Genomic DNA, 16,782 nt, shown 5'->3' with positions numbered 1-16,782 from the left:
ATAAGAATATAGTAGACGAAATAATGAACACCGCCATTAGGGAAAAACAAATTATGATCGCCGGGGACACAAATGCTAAATCTCGACGATGGGGCTCTCCCGCAAATGACGAAAAAGGGGAGATATGGAACTAATGGATAGTCCAGGCTGGCCTCCAGGTACTCAATAATAATAAACCAACTTTTATAAGAGGGGCCAGCCAAACACACATTGACGTAACTTTTGCAAGTGAAAGGCTATCCAGACGAATACAAAACTGGGACGTCCGCGACAATCAATTATTCACCTACCACCGATACATCACATATGAAATTAATGTAAAGGGGCGGAGCATAAGACGGCCGATAGGATATACTGGAAAAATATTTAATAAGCACGTGTACCTATCGGAGGTCAGAAAAATAAATGAAGAGGAAATATCTGACCTTGACTAACTCAGAAAGGCACTAGAGAACGCTGTTGAGTTGGCCACCGTAAAGAAAAGGAACAAAGAAAGAACCCCCTACTGGTAGACGGATGAGATTGAAGGCCTACGGGAGGAGTGTCTCCGAGCTCGCAGGAATTTTACGAGAAGCCAGGGCGCCTACGAGCTCAAAGAAGTATACCAAACAGTAAAAAAGAAACTCGATAAAACAATAAAAAAAGAAAAAAAAGAAAGGTGACAGACCCTAATAAATGCTTTAGAAAACGACATATGGGGGGACGCATATAAAATAATAATGAAGTCACTAAAGATGATTGCTCCATACAATTTAGACGAGGACCAGCGGCAGAAACGGCGGAGCTCCTCTTTCTCACCACGGAGGAACAAACCTTCTTGAAGGTCTCCCCTGCGGTGGCGGAGGAATTCAAAAAGAAGAAATAAAGACCGCTGGTCAAGAAATCAAGACGGGGAAAGCTCCCGGCCCCGATGGACTGCCACCGGGGGCACTGAAGATAGCAACAACAGAGAAATCAGGTTTGACCAGAAAAATATATAACGATCTACTGCGGAAGCAAGAGTTTCCCAGGGAACTAAAGGAAGCAAATTTGATTTTGCTCCTAAAGCCTGGGAAATCCCCCCATTCAGCATTCTCGTATAGGCCAATGTGCCTTCTGGACTGCCTTGGCAAGTTTTATGAGAATCTTGTCAAGAAGAGGCTGGAAGGCGTGTTGGTAGATAAGAGAGCTCTATCCAACCAACAATCTTCTTCTTCTTAACATGCCATACACCAAAGTGCGTAGGCGACTATCTCATTACTAGAATTCTGTTCTTGGCGGCGTGACACAGCTCGCCTGTATTGTGTATTCCTGTCCATTCTTTAATATTCCTTAACCAGGATAATTGTTTGCGGCCGGCTCCTCTCCTACCTTCGACCTTCCAACCAACAATATGGATTCAGAAAAGGTCGATCAGCAGTCGACGCCGCGATCTGGATAAGAAACGCGGTGAAAACAAGCAAAAATAAATGGGTGTTACTTGTTTTATTGGACATTAAAAACGCCTTTAATTCAGCGAACTGGGGTCTCATCGTAGACAAGATTGTCGAACTTGGGACCCCGGAATATGTGTCCAATAAGGGACTACTTATCGCAAAGAAGCGTATGCATATCGAAGAAAAATAAGATGAAAATGACTGCTGGACTACCCCAAGGGTCAGTCCTGAGACCCACACTATGGAATATTTTATACAACGGGGTACTAGAAGTAAACAAAACACAAGGAGTAAGGGCTATTGCATATGCAGACGACCTAGCCCTACTTATAGAAGATATGAATTGGGGTATCATAAACAAAGTAAATGAAACAATAGAAAAAACTGCGAGATGGATACAGAGAAATGACCTAAAACTTGCAGTAGAAAAGACGGAAGTTATCATCTTGAGGGGACCACGGGATAGAAAAAACGTAAATTTTAGGTTCAGAGGCTCAGACCTAAGACCCCAGAAGACCGTAAAGTACTTGGGAATCATACTAGACGACAAAATGGCATTCAGACACCACATACAAGAAGCATGTCGGAATGCGGAAGAGAGGACCTCGACCCTTAATAAGATAATGCCGAATATAGGAGGCCCCGGTTCACACAAAAGATCAGTTATCCTACAGTCAATCGTGTCCATCTTAATATATGGGGCCCCAGTGTGGCATGAGATCATCAACAAAGCAAAACAAAAAGACATGCTTCTTAGGACGCAGAGGAAACCATTGGTCAGGGTATGCAGCGCGTACAGGACCGTATCAACCATTGCCGTACCGGTTCATATCCTGGCTAATGAAAGGGTTCGGATGCACCAAAGGGGCAATGGAGCTTTGGGTTCAGGAACACAAGAAAAAAAAGGAGTTTGGAGATCTGGCAGGACCAATGGTCAAGGGAAACAGACAAGGAAGTCTGGACGAGAGCCCTTGAGAGACAATTTATGACGGGACATGGATTTTTCCGGTCTTATACATATAGAATAAAGAAGACCGAGGACGATCTGTGTCCCGAGTGTGGAGTGGTGGATGACGCGCATCATGTGGTATTCGTATGCCCTGCATACAATGTGGGGCGAACCTTGCTGCAGCTGGGCCTGGGATCACCTCTAGGCGAGCCACATGAACTAATGAATAAAGCAATTGAAAACAAAAGAATCTTTGACTTAATCATTAGTTTTGTGACAGAAACCATAAAACACAAGGAAGAGAAAGAGGGGAGACGGCAACAAAGGTGAACTGTTTATTTTAATGTGTCGTATCTGTGGGCGTCAGTGGGGTGAGCCACTATTCAGCTTCCACTACCGACGCCGAAATCTTGAAAAAATGAATTCTCAAAAAACTTGACTACATTACAGAAATCAATTTACATACGTGTTGTTTTGTTTTGTTTTGTCTCTACTTGTATCTAGTGTACGGTGTGTGTCTCCTTTTGGAGCAGCCTATTACTAAGTAATGGGCTGGTGTGGATGGAGAAATGAATGTACCACCCCCGGGGGAATATGAATGTCTGTAGTTGCTTGTACCTGTTGTCTGATCTTTCTCGTTAAGTAAAAGATGGTTGAAATAACGGCGCGGTCGCTCCTTCCTGCCTATCGCTCTGCACAAGGATGGTTACCTTACAAACCAAGTCCGGTGCAGACGTGGGTGGGGTGGCGCGACTGGGTTGCTATGGCAATCACGGAGCGCAGACGGAGAGCGACAGATGGGAGTTATGAGTAAAGCTGACGGGTCAGAAGGTAATGCTCGCTAAGAGCGGTCCCAGGCCCGTCGGTTGGAGAAAGAGGGGGTGAGTTTAGTTGGTAGGCGGTCAACTACGGTAAGGCGTAGTCGTCCGAATCCAACACACCTGGGACACTTTCCCAGAGGTCTTTTGAATATTCCCACCTCCCAAAAAAAAATTGAAAGTTGCCGTCTTCTTACTTCCCTATCGTCACCAGGTGGGCTCTAAAAGAGCCGTGCCCTGTAAGGAACTGTGTGAAGAAGTGGTTGGCCTCCCTATTAACGTGTCCTACCCAGTCCCGCACGTCCGGTATGACTATTCTTGTCCATTCAACCCTATGTTCGTTTTCCCACTCTTCTTGCCATTTCGCGTTGGTCACTGCTCTCTCGTCTGCTTTGTCGTTTTCACTCACGCCGTACGTAATTGCTACTTCTCTCACTAGTAGCTGAATTGGTGGTACCTCTGCTATCACTTAAAAGGAAACTGTCGACGTCGTCTTATAAGCACAGACTCTCAACAGGGCCTTTCTCTGAGATTTATTTAGTATTCTTCTATATTTTGTTTATACATTACCTGCTGCCATACTAGTGCTGTATATAGTATTTACTTCAATGAGAATTCTCCTTCTATTTGTCCCCGGAGCGTCTATATTTGGCATAATCTTTGTTATCGCTGCTGTTCTTTGATCGGCTTTTTTTTATTGTTACATTGCATGTTTACAATCTACTATATACACAGAGTAATAAGTAAATAGTCTGTAAGTAAATTAACGTGAGTTAAATACCGTCCAGTGACGGTTCTCTAAGTATTATTGCGGTAGGTCTTCTGGCCATACCCTCTTCAATCTTCTTTCGGCAATTGGTTGGGTGAATAAATTATTTATCAGTTCGTTGTTGTGATTAGTGGTGGGATTTTTATATTTTATTAAGTATTTGTTTATTATATCCTTAAGTAATGGGATGTCCAGATCATTGTGAAGTGTTCGGTTAGATACATACCATGGAGCTTTACTTATCATACGGAGTATTTTGGATTGGAATGCTTGAAGTACCTTCGTATTTGAAGGTTTACTACAGCCCCATAGTTCTATTCTATATGCCCAAACTGGTATAGTATAACTTTATACAGAAGCAATTTAATTTCAAGAGATAACTGAGACCTTGTTAAATAGCCAGTTCGTATTTTTTAGTTTAAGATCTAGTTGTTTCCGTTTAGGTTTAATGTGCGTTGTCCATGTAAGTTTTTCATCCAGCTGCAATCCCAAGTATTTGACAACTGGTTTTATAGGAATGGGAGTATTATTAATATAAACGTGTGAATATGTAGATTTTCTTGTTGTAACAGTAATTTGTACTGATTTGCTAGCATTAACACTGATCTTCCATCGCTTAAGCCAGTTTTGTAATTGATCTAAGTGATTTTGTACTTTTTGTGATGCTACATTAGGGTCGATCGGCTTTTTTTGCAGCATATATTATGTGTTCAGCGAAGCTCTATTTGGTGCCCAGTATTACGCTTAGATATTTTACTTTCTTGAAAAGTAGGATGCTTTCTCCTGCCAAAGTGAAGAAGATATGCTCTCTCGCTTTTGGACCCTTAAAGATTATGGCCTTCATCTTCTGTGTATCTAGCTTCAGTTCTCTCTCCTCTAGCCACATCCTAACTAGTTTAAGGACTATGTTTGCCATATCCTTTATGGCCCTATTGTCGAAGTGCTTTACTAGTATGACTAGTACTGTGGCACTCCCGCAGATAGCACTAGCACTAGTATTGTGTGATCTTTAGTTATATTAATAATTTCTCACCAAGTTCTGCAGGGATGGGGATATTTCCATTTCTTCTAATATTCTGATGATTTCCTCATAGCTCGCGTTGTTGAATGCATTCTTGATATCCAGGAAGAGTGTTACCATTTACTTACCCCTGCATGCTTATTTCTCCCTTACTAAGCTGTTTATGGCGTATATTTCAGATCTGTCTTTTCTGAACCCATACTGGCGGTCCGACATACCTCCCTTTTCTTCTACTTATTTTTCGAGCCTTAACTTTACGGGGATTTGGAATACCTTGCCTAGTATATTTAGCAAGCATATTGGCTTGAAAGCATTCTGTTCTTTCATTTCTTTCCTAGGTTTAGGGATAAAGATCAGGTTTACCGCTTTCCATACCGTGGGAAATTTCTGTCTTCTAAGAAAGCTGTCCATTATTTTTTTTTACTCATTCAGTCTTCAGTCTTTAGTGGCTTTCCTGCTTCCATTATCTCTTCCATTGTGAAGCCATTTGTTGGTGCCTCTGTGGGTATTATTTGGAAAGTTTCCTCCGCTCTTTGCGGGAACAGTGCTTCCGCTAGTTCTCTCCTTCAGCTGTCCTCTATGTTAATGAAAGTGTTTCCTTTAAGTTCTCTTGCTGTAATCTTATATGCGTCCCCCAGGTATTATTTTCCAGGCTTTCGCATAGTTCTTTCCAGCACCTTCTCTTTTCCCTGTTTATTTCTCTGGTTAGTTCTTTCTTAAAGGCTTTTAGTATTTCGGCCTTCTCTTCTACTAGTCGGTTCTTTTTCCTGTCGGTGACTGTTCTTCTTAATTCGTTGTAATTTCTTCTTATAACTTCTATGTTATCTGTTTACCAGAGCTGCTCATTCTTCTTCCCCTTGGGCAACATCTATCGGCTAGCTCCTTAATTTTTGTTATATCCAGCTTTATATATATTTATCCAGATATATTTTTATGATATATAAAGATTTCCCCTTCTAATATATTCCATTCTTCTACTTTTCTTTTAAACGAGATCGTTGCCATCGTTACGTCGATGTGCGTTTGGTTCTCTCCTCTTTCGAATGTTGGCTTTCCGTTATTTAATACGACTTTCCGTTATTCATAACTACTTCAACCCATGTGTCTCCCCTTTTATCTTTTGCCAGTGCTCTAAAGTATTGACTTTACATTGAGGTCTCCTGCTAAGTAACTGGAACGTCGCCACCAATACGAAGATACAAGGTCTAAAATGAGGAATCCCTTTTTCCTTTGTCATGCCCTTATCCCCAGTTCTTTACGTCTTACGAAGATGATCACATCTTGTCTTTTGTCCAAAAACCAACCACTTTTGGTCGCTATTTTCTTATTTGGTTCAAACACAATAACCAGGTCCGCCCCGACTTCTTTCCCTCTGATCGTGAGCTTGTGATGTACTACTATCAGTCCCTTAAAGTTATCAGTTATCATCGAGTTGAATTTTAATGTCTAATTTGCTCTCCCCTTCACGCTACAGCACCTCTTGCCTTGTTGTTCTCAGCTATGAAGTTCTTTTAGACAGGACATTTTAGACATTTATCTGATTCTGTCACATAATGACACTGATACATAATGTAAACTAAGATAATATCATTTTTAATTCGTACGCTACTGACCCCTCATCTTACTTTTTGGTCTAAGCACAGAATACGAAATTATTCTGTGGCCTTTAGTTTACCATTTTTCATTTTTTTTTTTTATTTCACTTATGGCTAGATAAATATGGTATTAAAACAACGCAAACAGAAGAAATTGACAGTGACAGTATAAATGGAATTGATTGACACTTGATGTTTTAAATGTTTACGTCAATGCAAAATTTTCTGAAAAAATGTAAAAGAAAAACAAAAAGAATTACCCTACATACATTGTGAAGATAAAAACAAGCCAAAATAAGTTACATAGCATGATGTAATAATACTAGCGCTTGAAATGTTTGCAAAGCGAAATCTTGTTGATATTAAAAAGTCTACATCCAAACTTCAAGACCCCAAAAAAGATGTTGCTACGAGAATCAAACATCTAAAAATTATTCTAGGTAAATTGTCATTTAACACTTTATGTGAATCTGTTGTCTTCTTCCTATTTCAATAAGCATCTCATTGTTTTGTCATAAGTTTAGTCTTCATTTGTGTTTTCTAACTATCTTTTTTCATGTGTCCTATTCCTTTTCTTCCTTCTAGTGTCCTTTATTACTATTGGTTCATGGAATTAGTACTTGTCTATTTTGTGTCAGTCTTTTCATTGTGTTCCTTTCTATTCAGTCGTTTAAGATACCTACTCCATATATTTACTTTGCTGATAGTTTGTTTTAAGGCACAATATTGGGATTTTTCATAAATAATATTAGCTATATATAAAATTTTTGTGATATATGTTATGTGATATTTGTATGTCCCAAGGTGGTTCCTACATATAGCATTATTTTGACTACTTTTGCTCTATTGCCTGTATTCATTTGTTATCATACTTCTGCTAATTGTCTCTCAAATATTTCACTTCTTTTCATCACAGTTTTTAACTGGTGCTAATTGTATGTTCATTTATTTTTAACCATATTTTGATTAGTAAAATTTAATTTTCAGAAAATGTTGACACCTCAGAAGCCAAAGGATTTTTTGAAGCAAATTTTAGTCACATTTATAACATTCTTTATGAGAGCTTTGTTCAGACTGAAACTAACTTACGACAAAGAGGTAAATTATTAAATTTTGATAAATCATTTTTTATTTGTAAATATGTTGGTAACAAAGGGAGTGGCTAAAGTTTATTGATACGTGTCTATTCGGCTTTATGCATAAAGATATCAATACAATGCACTGCATATTAACAAAGGATTATTGAAGTACACTATTTCTAATGAGATAGTTGCCATCTAACTGTAAATTTGCAATGTGGTGACAAAACTATCTGTTCTGTGGGTTGCTAAATATCATTAGAAGTGAAATATTTTTCTTCTGGGAGGCATCTTTTATAAAATGCAGCCAATTGGTTTATAATATATCTTTCATTTATTCATGATACCCATTCCAGAATTCTAAAACCCCTTACAGCAGTATCATATGTTTTACCCTCTGTGATCTAGTGCCTAGTATTGGTTCAAAATATGGTTAACTTTTTCAGTATCTATGCCACAGATCTACAGTTTAAGTTTCCATGAAACAGACTCATTTTATTTAGGTGTCCCTTGACTGACATGTGAAATATTTTAGAGTTGATGATGCATTTTACATACTCTTTTTTGAATGTATGTGTATATTGTGTGTCATAACTTCTGTATCTTAATTATTGACATAGAAAAGCCTTCTATTATTTGGTATATATTTGGAGAAAATTATAAAGCTGAAACTATGTTGCCTGGTTTTTCTGAGTCTACTCTTAGGCCTGACTTCCTAATCATATCTATGTCAGTACAGTAATTATGAGATTTATCCTTTATTTGCAATTTCTCTATGATATTGTTTTCCCCAATGTTACCCTTTCATTGTATATTGCCCACAAAATTTGTAATCACCAAGCTAAGATATAAGAGATGTATATAGATCGCAGTTTGTGAAAACATATTTACCAATTTAATTGAAAAAGTCCACTAAGAAATATATTCAAAAATAAATTAAAATATATTACCACATCTGTTCCCAGATATAGTAGCCATATATAGTAGAGCACTAAGATTTGGAAGTTTTGATAGTTCTGTTTTAAGATATAATGCAGCACCTGACATTTTACAGGGACTGTCCCTCTTACCACAAGCTTGCATTGATAAGTAATGTAGAATAGCTTTTGTAATTATTTTTGTTATTATATTTATTGTTACTAAAGGAACTTTATAAAAACAGAGTTAAATGTAATATTAACATAAGTATACAGTTCAAAAATGCAAGCATGACCCCACTATTTTTTATTTATTAAAAAAATGTAAAACAAAAAAAGTCTAAAAATATAACAACTTTTTAAAATGAGAATCTTTTCATTATTACACTTTTTTTATTTATTTAATACATAGGATAACCCCATTAACTGTTTAACTTACAATATACAATGTCACACTTAGGATTCAAAACTTAAAATTACTTACTTAATAAAAAATATAAGACAAATTAATATAATAAAATCAATATCAAAAAGTTTAAAAAATGAGACTAAAAATCTTACATACTAGAAAAAACAAACAAAATATGACAAGAACAAAATTCAACAATACCAATATACTTATCACAAAGCAAGAGATCTTTTTAACTGAGTTAAAGTTATATTGAAAATATCAAAATCGAGAACATTTAATAGTCCCATGTATCTATCCAATGGGTTTTGAATACCATAGGTTGTTCTGTGGAAAGGAATATTGAACTTACTACACTTATAATTTGTCAGAGTCCCTTAAAATACTTATACACTTAATTCATTTTCTGCTTCGTCTATATTTCCATATACAGTTGAAAGTAGAATTTCTGTTAAATCAGAAGTTGCATTTGCCAACAGTTTTTCATAGAAGCCGAATTTCTTATGTAGATTTTTGTACACATTTAAACATACTTGCTGTGTTTCAGCATTTAATTTTTTAATTTAATTCAGCCAAATCAGTGTTGTTATTGTACACAATATTTACCAAATTATCCTATGGACGATTCAAAATAATTAAATTACAGTAAACAAGACTTTACACTCTACCAATGAAATGCTAAATCACTATTCAAAGTAATTCAACTTCAGCAAACACACCTGCACTCTAAAAAAGGAACGGCTCCCCAAATAACACTTTGTACAGACCAGTCTGTTCAAACCAGTGGGTGTAAACAGAGAGGGGATCCAACCTTCCACTCTTAAAGTGTTCTACTGTATTTGTTACTTACATTATAACAATATAAACAATAAAAAGTTTACTGTTTGTGTTTTTTAATGATCAGAAAATTCAGCAAATTATTGATATGTTGATGTATATTCTTATTTAAAGATAGGCTTAATGTTTCTTACTCTTAAACAAGTTATCTTAAATTTGATATTTTCATGGTGATTGGGATGTGAGGTTGAAAAAATATTATTACCAGTCACTCTTTAATTTTTAGTTTTATTAATATTCATTTTGTGTTTTGATTCAATAAACTAATTTATTGCAAGTGTTCATAAATTCAATTTATTTAGAAGTTTAGAAGATATATTAATACAGTGGAACCTCGATTATCCGTCTCTCTATTAACCGTCACCTCTGTTAACCGTCAGCGTTCATACATAAGTTATATTGTCTATATAACCAGCAGTCTATATACCGTCTGAAGCCGGTATGCTGCGAAGTGACGATGGAAATATCACGTGCTCTTTTCTTCCTGCGAATACAACATCATTGATACAGCCAATGGATCAATTGGTCATTAAAACATTCAAAAAAAGATACAGAAAAAAATGTATTCAAAACCTAGTTATGGAAGAGGAATATTCTTTGTCAGAATACTGGAAAGCATACAATTTAAAACATGCAGTCGACAATGCTGTGGATTCTTGGGCTGATGTTTCGAGAGTAACGCTGAAAAGAGCGTGGAATAAATTATAGCCTGAATCAACTCAAGATGAAAATGCTCCCGTGACAGCCGAGCGTGATGCGGTAACAAATGAAGTTATGGCTGGATCAACTGTTTTGTTTTCGTTGCTTAAAGATGACATAAACGAATGGTTAATTTCTGATGAGGACGCAAATGGCTATCGATTGCTGACAGAGGATGAAATCGTTGAAATGGCAATAGAGGCGGACGAAACATAGAATCTGACACAGACTTTGACGGTGGCGATGTTGATGATGCTATTGCAACTCACAAAGATTTGCGTAAAGAAGCTAGAAAAGCTGTATCGCACATACAAGAATTCATCGAGTGGTATTCTCGGCAAGAAGAAGCATATAAGGTAGATTTGATGATTTTACGTCGATTAAGAAATCCATCCGTTGCAAAATGTGAAGTAACAATAAAACAAAGATTTCGGAATATTTTAAATCAAATTGAGTCGACTGTACTAACATAAATCCCACTTATATTGTCAAATAAAAGATACAAATAAAATTTGAGAGTTATACTATGATTTTTTTTAATGTTCTGTTAACCGTCTTTTCGATTATCCGTCATACCCTCGGTCCGGTGCCCTGGCGGATAATCGAGGTTCCACTGTAGATTGTTTTACATATATTTGCCATCCATGAAATTTAAATTATTAATATATTTATTAATATTATCAGTAGTTGACATCATAATTCTTCATAAATATAAAAAATATTGTTTTAATAACTGATAAAACTATCCCTACAATCCCAGACTTAATAAAAAAATTCTCAGACATATGAGTCTATTTCATATGTCAACTAAGAAACTTACCCCTTTGTGGTTGTTGACTTGTCCCACATAACACCAGCTATATATAGCCTTTGACAAAAACATTGTAGAAATAAATATATTTATTTTTTTAAATCAAAAAGTTTCTTTTTCTTGGTACTTTTATTTTTATTACAATTTAATTTAAAATCTGCTTCATTTTAAACAATAAGAAAGTGGTTCAAATGTTTACACATGAGAGGGAAGCTGTTCTCTGACAACTCTTCTTTTATACACTTTACATTGGTTTACACAGATAATTTATCAATGTTTATATTGGTCATAGTTTATTTAGTCATCTAGTGAATCCAGTTGGAGCGTTTTGCTTTTTTATTTGAGTGATCTCTCAGTCTCTTAAGGTAATTTCTTGATATTCTTCAGATTTCTTTCTTTACCAAAGGTATAGCTAAGTCATCATGTAGGTAGTTGTTGCTTACAAACCAGAGAGCATTGAACATAATTCTTAATATTTTTGATTGAACTCTTTGTATTATCTTAACGTTTGATGGCTTTGAGTAACCCCAAACTGAATACCATAGCTCCAAATCAGTATTATTATTATACATTTGTACAGGAGCAGCTTATTTTCTAGGGTTTATTTTGATTTTCAACCTACAAGCCAGCTTATTTGTCTTATTTTAATGTTAATCTGGATTTTATTGGATTGGATGTGAGGTTTCCATGTCAATCTCTTGTCGAGAGGTAATCCTAAATATTTAACTTGAGTCCTAACTGATATCTGTGTGCCATTTATTGCTATTGGTGGACAGTCATACTGTTGAGTCATATTTCTAGATGGTTAAGGTGGTTTTGTAGATTTGTGTATGCTGTGATAGGGTCCTCGTTGATAGTAATTATAGTGGTGTCATCAGCAAATGTTAAGATTTTTATTGTATTCTTGGTTAGGATGTCTGCAGTAAATATCAGGTAAAGGAGAGTACCTAGCTGGGTACCCTGCGGTGCCCCTGATTAAATGAGAGTATATGGAAGTCACTGTGTTATATTTTACTTGTAATGATATGTAATATATGATTTTATAATGAGGAAGCAAGGAGTTAGAAAGATGCTTTTAAGTTTTTATAAGAGTAAATTGTCATACTCTATCAAATACCTGTTCTATTTTAACAAGGCAGCTGTGCAGTATTTTTTTATCCAGTGAGGATTTTTGTTGTTATTCTATGGGTCTGTTGTGTTGTAAAATCCAAACTGCTGCGTAGTTTTGCATCTAGGTTAATATCCTTCTTTAATTAATCAAGCAGTAGTCTTCCTAATATTTTGGACATTGTAGGTAACAGGCTGATTAGTCAATATGACAATGTTTCTTGTTAATCTTTGCCCATTTTGTGAATCATAATTATTTTTGCATTTCCGTGTAATTTGGAAATATGTTAGTATGAGGACACTACTGTATATTGTAATTAATATCATCATTGATTTTCTTGATAGATTTTTCAGTATCAATTTTATTATGAGGTCAAATCCAGATGCCTTCTAGTGGCTGTTGGATTTTTATTTCTTGTTTCTTCTTCTGATGAGAAGAAAGGTTTTATTGGTAGGTGTTCTTTAAAAATGCCAGATAAGTATTCTGCAAATGTTGATGCTTTTTTTGGTCTATCCTTTTCCATGTACCATCATTTTTCTTAATTGGTGAGTTGTGTTTTATAGGTCTTTTTAAATGTTATGTTGCCTTATGGCAACATAACATTTGCATCACTAACATTATGGTGTTCAAATTTAGAATTGCATGCATTATGTAGGCCTGATCGTAACTGTCTTGTTAGTGTGTTGTATTTGGCTTTGTCATTCAAATTTCGACTTTTTTATCATCTACTTCTTGTTCTATCTGATATGGGTCGGAGTGTTGTTTGTGTTTTCTTGTTTTAGAGTTGCTGGTGATATAGCTCTACATGGCTACATTTGGCAGGTGATGTAGTTTATAGCTTTATGTATGTCATCTTTATCTTTTAATTCAATTTAAAGATTCAGATCTGTTTCAAGCTCATAGTTGAATTTACACCAATTAGTTTTAGGAGACGTCAACTTGGGTCATTTAATTATTATGAGCCCTGAGAGATGGTATGATTGGTGTGTGGTCAGTTAATAGATCCCAATTTGCTTCTATGTCCATGTAGTTAGCTGCTATTCCTTTTATCACAAAGAGGTATAGTAGATCTGGCTGTCTATTTCAGTCAGTTGGCCAGTATGTTGGTTGGCTGATCTATAAGTATGTACAGTTCTTACTATTGATGGTGTCTAGCAGATTTCTGCCCTTGGTGTGATGAGTTGTGGGCTCCAATTGGTATGTTTAGCATTCCAGTCAACCTCAATGGTGAACTTGATACTTAGTTTGTTGAATAGCTCTTTGTATTCTTCAGTTGTGGGTCTGTGTCTAGGAGGACTGTAAATTACTGCATTATCAAAGTTCCAAGGATGATACTGATACTAAGTATTGTTGCTTGTATCGTATGTATTTTATATTCCAGGATTTCATGGTATGTTATATAATTGTTTCTGATTTTTCATGAGCTGTTCCTTCTAGATGGCTGGTGGGATAAACTGTATACTGCGGGTATTTTAAGCGCACTTATTTTTGTAAGGTGTCTTTCGGATACAAGTAGGATATGTTTTTTTGTTCTCTTATAGGAATTGGATTACCTCTCCTTTAATGCTTTGCTAAACCAATTGCATTCCACTCAGCAATTGGAACAGATCTAATAAATTTTATTTATTAATGTTTTTAGCATGGTAAGAATTATGCTGATTTGATTCATTAGTTGTCTAATGATTACTTTAAATTCAGTTAAGAATGAGTTCAGTTGGGATCCTACATCTGTTACTTGACTTTCAGTTCTTGTTGTTTCTGCGTAAGATTTAGTTACATTTTGTGGACGGTACTATCGCTATTGATTCTAACACTGTGATGTCTGAACTGGGTTGGAAGTTTGGTGTGACATCAAATTATTAATGATTTATTGATTTCCGCGTTGACGATTATTTCTTGCATTCAGCCAATCCTTTTAGAGACTCCACAGCCTTTATAGTTTGTAGTGTGCTCTCCTTCATACAGAGTGTATTTTGCTTGAGTGTTTCTGTTTATGTTGGGTGAGTTCCTCAACATTTCACGTCTGAGGTCTTGTTCAATTTAGAATGCCCATAGAGTCGGCAACTTTGGAACTATATGATCGATGTCCTTATAATTCTAGGTACCAAAAAAGACATTAAAAAAAATTATTGCAAAAATTTTTACAGAAAACTGTTGCGTTTTATGCCAATACACTATTTAATAACACATTATTTGAGTTATATTTTGGGAAAAATATTCAATCAGATTGTTTATTATTTTAATTTTTTATTAAGTTGCTATAAATAAATAAATATTGTGACACTTAATGTAAAATAGTTGAAAAACCACTAGTCATCTCTATCAAGTTCAGTATGTCAGTATAACATGCACGATGTTCAGCATGCTATGCATGACAGATCTATAGGACAGTCTAAAATCGGGACTGGCATCTGCAAAGGGCTAAGTTTTATGTTTTAAATTATCTTTTGATATTATTATACATATTTTAAATAAGCTTGATTATTGGGAAATAGATTACTAGGTTAAAAATATTACAATAATATTTACTATTCTAAATAATTTTATAAATAATACACTAAAAACTACTATTTTCTAAATGTTTACAACAATTTACTATTTGGTCTCTACACTTGCTTTACTGCTGTTGCAACTTAAAGAGTTTTAAAGATTTCAACAACTTGGTAAGATGTGAATGTATCTATAAAGAGATAGTTTATTTTCAATGTATTGATGGTAATTACTTATGTTTCGGATTTCTTCTTGTTAGCCTTCTATCGTCCATTTTGGACATAGGCCTCTCCCAACTCCTTCCATAGCGATGGAAGTAGTTGGGAGAGGCCTATGTCCATCGGTATCTATCCTGAGCAACACTCTTTCAACCTACTCCAGTTATTTTCTTGATGTTTTTTACCTATCTCATCTATGGTCTTCCTCTTGGTCTTCTGTCTTTTTAGGGTCTCCAGTGTTGTACTGTGCCGTTCCAAAATTGGTCTTTTTGTCTAGCAGTGTGTCCTGTGAGGCTCCATTTGAGTTTGGCAATTTTTTTGTGATATCCTCGACTTTTGTTTTTTTGCCATTGCACTTTCTGTTGTGACTAGTTTGTTCATATTTGCCTTAGTTAGGGTCCAGTTTTGAGAGCCATATGTCATGATAGGAAGGAAGCACTGATTGAACACTTTGCTCCTAAAGAAGTATTTTGCGGTTCTTAAGTATCCAATTGAATTTTCCAAATCCTGCCCATGGCATTCTTGCAGTTCCAGTGATTTCTGCACTTTGGTTCTTTGGGCACTTTGGAAATTTTTTAAAGTGTCAGAATTTGGCATAGGTAAATATATTTGTGGACTTGTTCTATCTCATTGCCATTTATAGTTATATATCTGGGGTCTTCTGTGTGTATCATTGTTTTTTTTTTGTCATATTCATTTTTAGGCTGTCGTATTGGGAGCTGTCTGCGAGTTCCTCCATCATAATTTCTCGAATGTGCTTGCTATAATCACAATGTCATCACCAAATCAGCGAGGTGGTTTAACTTGTTGCCATTAACATTGATATCATATATTACGTCTATTAACTATCATAAACAAACTATTTTTTTTTAAAACACTGTTCTTACCTTTAAACATTTTACATTGAAAATTATTTCCAATCTGGAATCTGCATTGGATTATTCCCTAGTAACCTAAGATGGCACAAGTAAATAATTCTAGAACAATGATTTAAAGATCTCAAAATATATTTATATTTTGAAAAAAAAAATACATTTAAGTGTAGAAAGAATAAAAATTCTTGAAAATCTTGAAATTCTTGAGAAAACACATTCATGAGTATGTGTTTGATTGTCAGTGTGATTGACAACTTTGACAGGAAGGAAGGTTGCTAGAAGGCATCAGGTGGTAGCCATGGGTTAGTTTTGAATGACCTATGTGAAATCTTATTACTATGAGATCTCATTTGAGAGGCACATAGAACCAAATGTAGAATTGGTGTTTATAGAACGTTTTATGTCATCTAAGGCTGATCTATTAGTATCCCAGTGCTGTTGCCGTATGGATCTGATTCTTCTTTTAATATAAAATTTTAAATCCTTGCAAATTTAGATGTTATTTATAATGCCAGATGATGCAGTGGCAAGTTTTGCTGATATGGAATTGCATTCCCTTCTATACCAATATGGAATGGTACTCAAATTATGGTAACTATTATGTTTTGTGAAGTAATAAGCTCGTAAGAGTCTAGAATATTTAGGACAATTGGATGATTGGTGAATATATTTTGAGGCTAGTGAATCTATGCATATAGCGACCTGCTTATTTGGAGGAGAGATGCATTTAAGAGCATTTAGTATACTAAATAATTCGCCAATGTGAACGCTT

At 35.5% G+C, this 16,782-nt stretch overlaps 2 protein-coding genes across 4 annotated transcripts in view; one reads left to right on the top strand and one right to left on the bottom strand.

Annotated features, from left to right (window-relative positions):
* Positions 1–3,375: 3,375 nt before the first annotated feature.
* Positions 3,376–3,837, bottom strand: LOC140438715 (uncharacterized). Its single transcript, XM_072528361.1, has 2 exons — positions 3,753–3,837; positions 3,376–3,650 (listed from the first exon to the last, which is right to left on the bottom strand). Exons 1-2 carry the CDS (start codon positions 3,835–3,837, stop codon positions 3,376–3,378), a joined length of 360 nt encoding a protein of 119 aa, XP_072384462.1.
* A 2,913-nt stretch (positions 3,838–6,750) lies between these two features.
* Positions 6,751–16,782, top strand: part of LOC140439677 (probable Rho GTPase-activating protein CG5521) — a 116,918-nt gene continuing 106,886 nt past the window's right edge. For all 3 annotated transcript variants that reach the window (XM_072529747.1, XM_072529748.1, XM_072529746.1), the window contains exons 1-2: positions 6,751–7,007; positions 7,555–7,665. In XM_072529747.1, coding sequence (XP_072385848.1) covers positions 6,902–7,007; positions 7,555–7,665 — 217 coding nt within the window. In that variant the 5' untranslated portion in view covers positions 6,751–6,901. The remainder of the gene's footprint in view (positions 7,008–7,554; positions 7,666–16,782) is intronic.

The sequence above is a fragment of the Diabrotica undecimpunctata genome, chromosome 4 (genome assembly GCF_040954645.1).
Source record: "Diabrotica undecimpunctata isolate CICGRU chromosome 4, icDiaUnde3, whole genome shotgun sequence".
NCBI lineage: Eukaryota > Metazoa > Arthropoda > Insecta > Coleoptera > Chrysomelidae > Diabrotica > Diabrotica undecimpunctata.
The sequence above is the reverse complement of the archived record's forward strand: the minus strand, read 5'-3'. Positions and strand labels throughout refer to the sequence as shown.

Excerpts from the sequence above, each read along its gene's own strand:
- LOC140438715 (XM_072528361.1), bottom strand. The coding sequence starts at position 3,837 with ATGCCAAATATAGACGCTCCGGGGACAAATAGAAGGAGAATTCTCATT. Across the intron at positions 3,651-3,752 it reads CAGCACTAGTATGGCAGCAG|TGATAGCAGAGGTACCACCA; the intron begins GTAATGTATAAA and ends TTTCCTTTTAAG.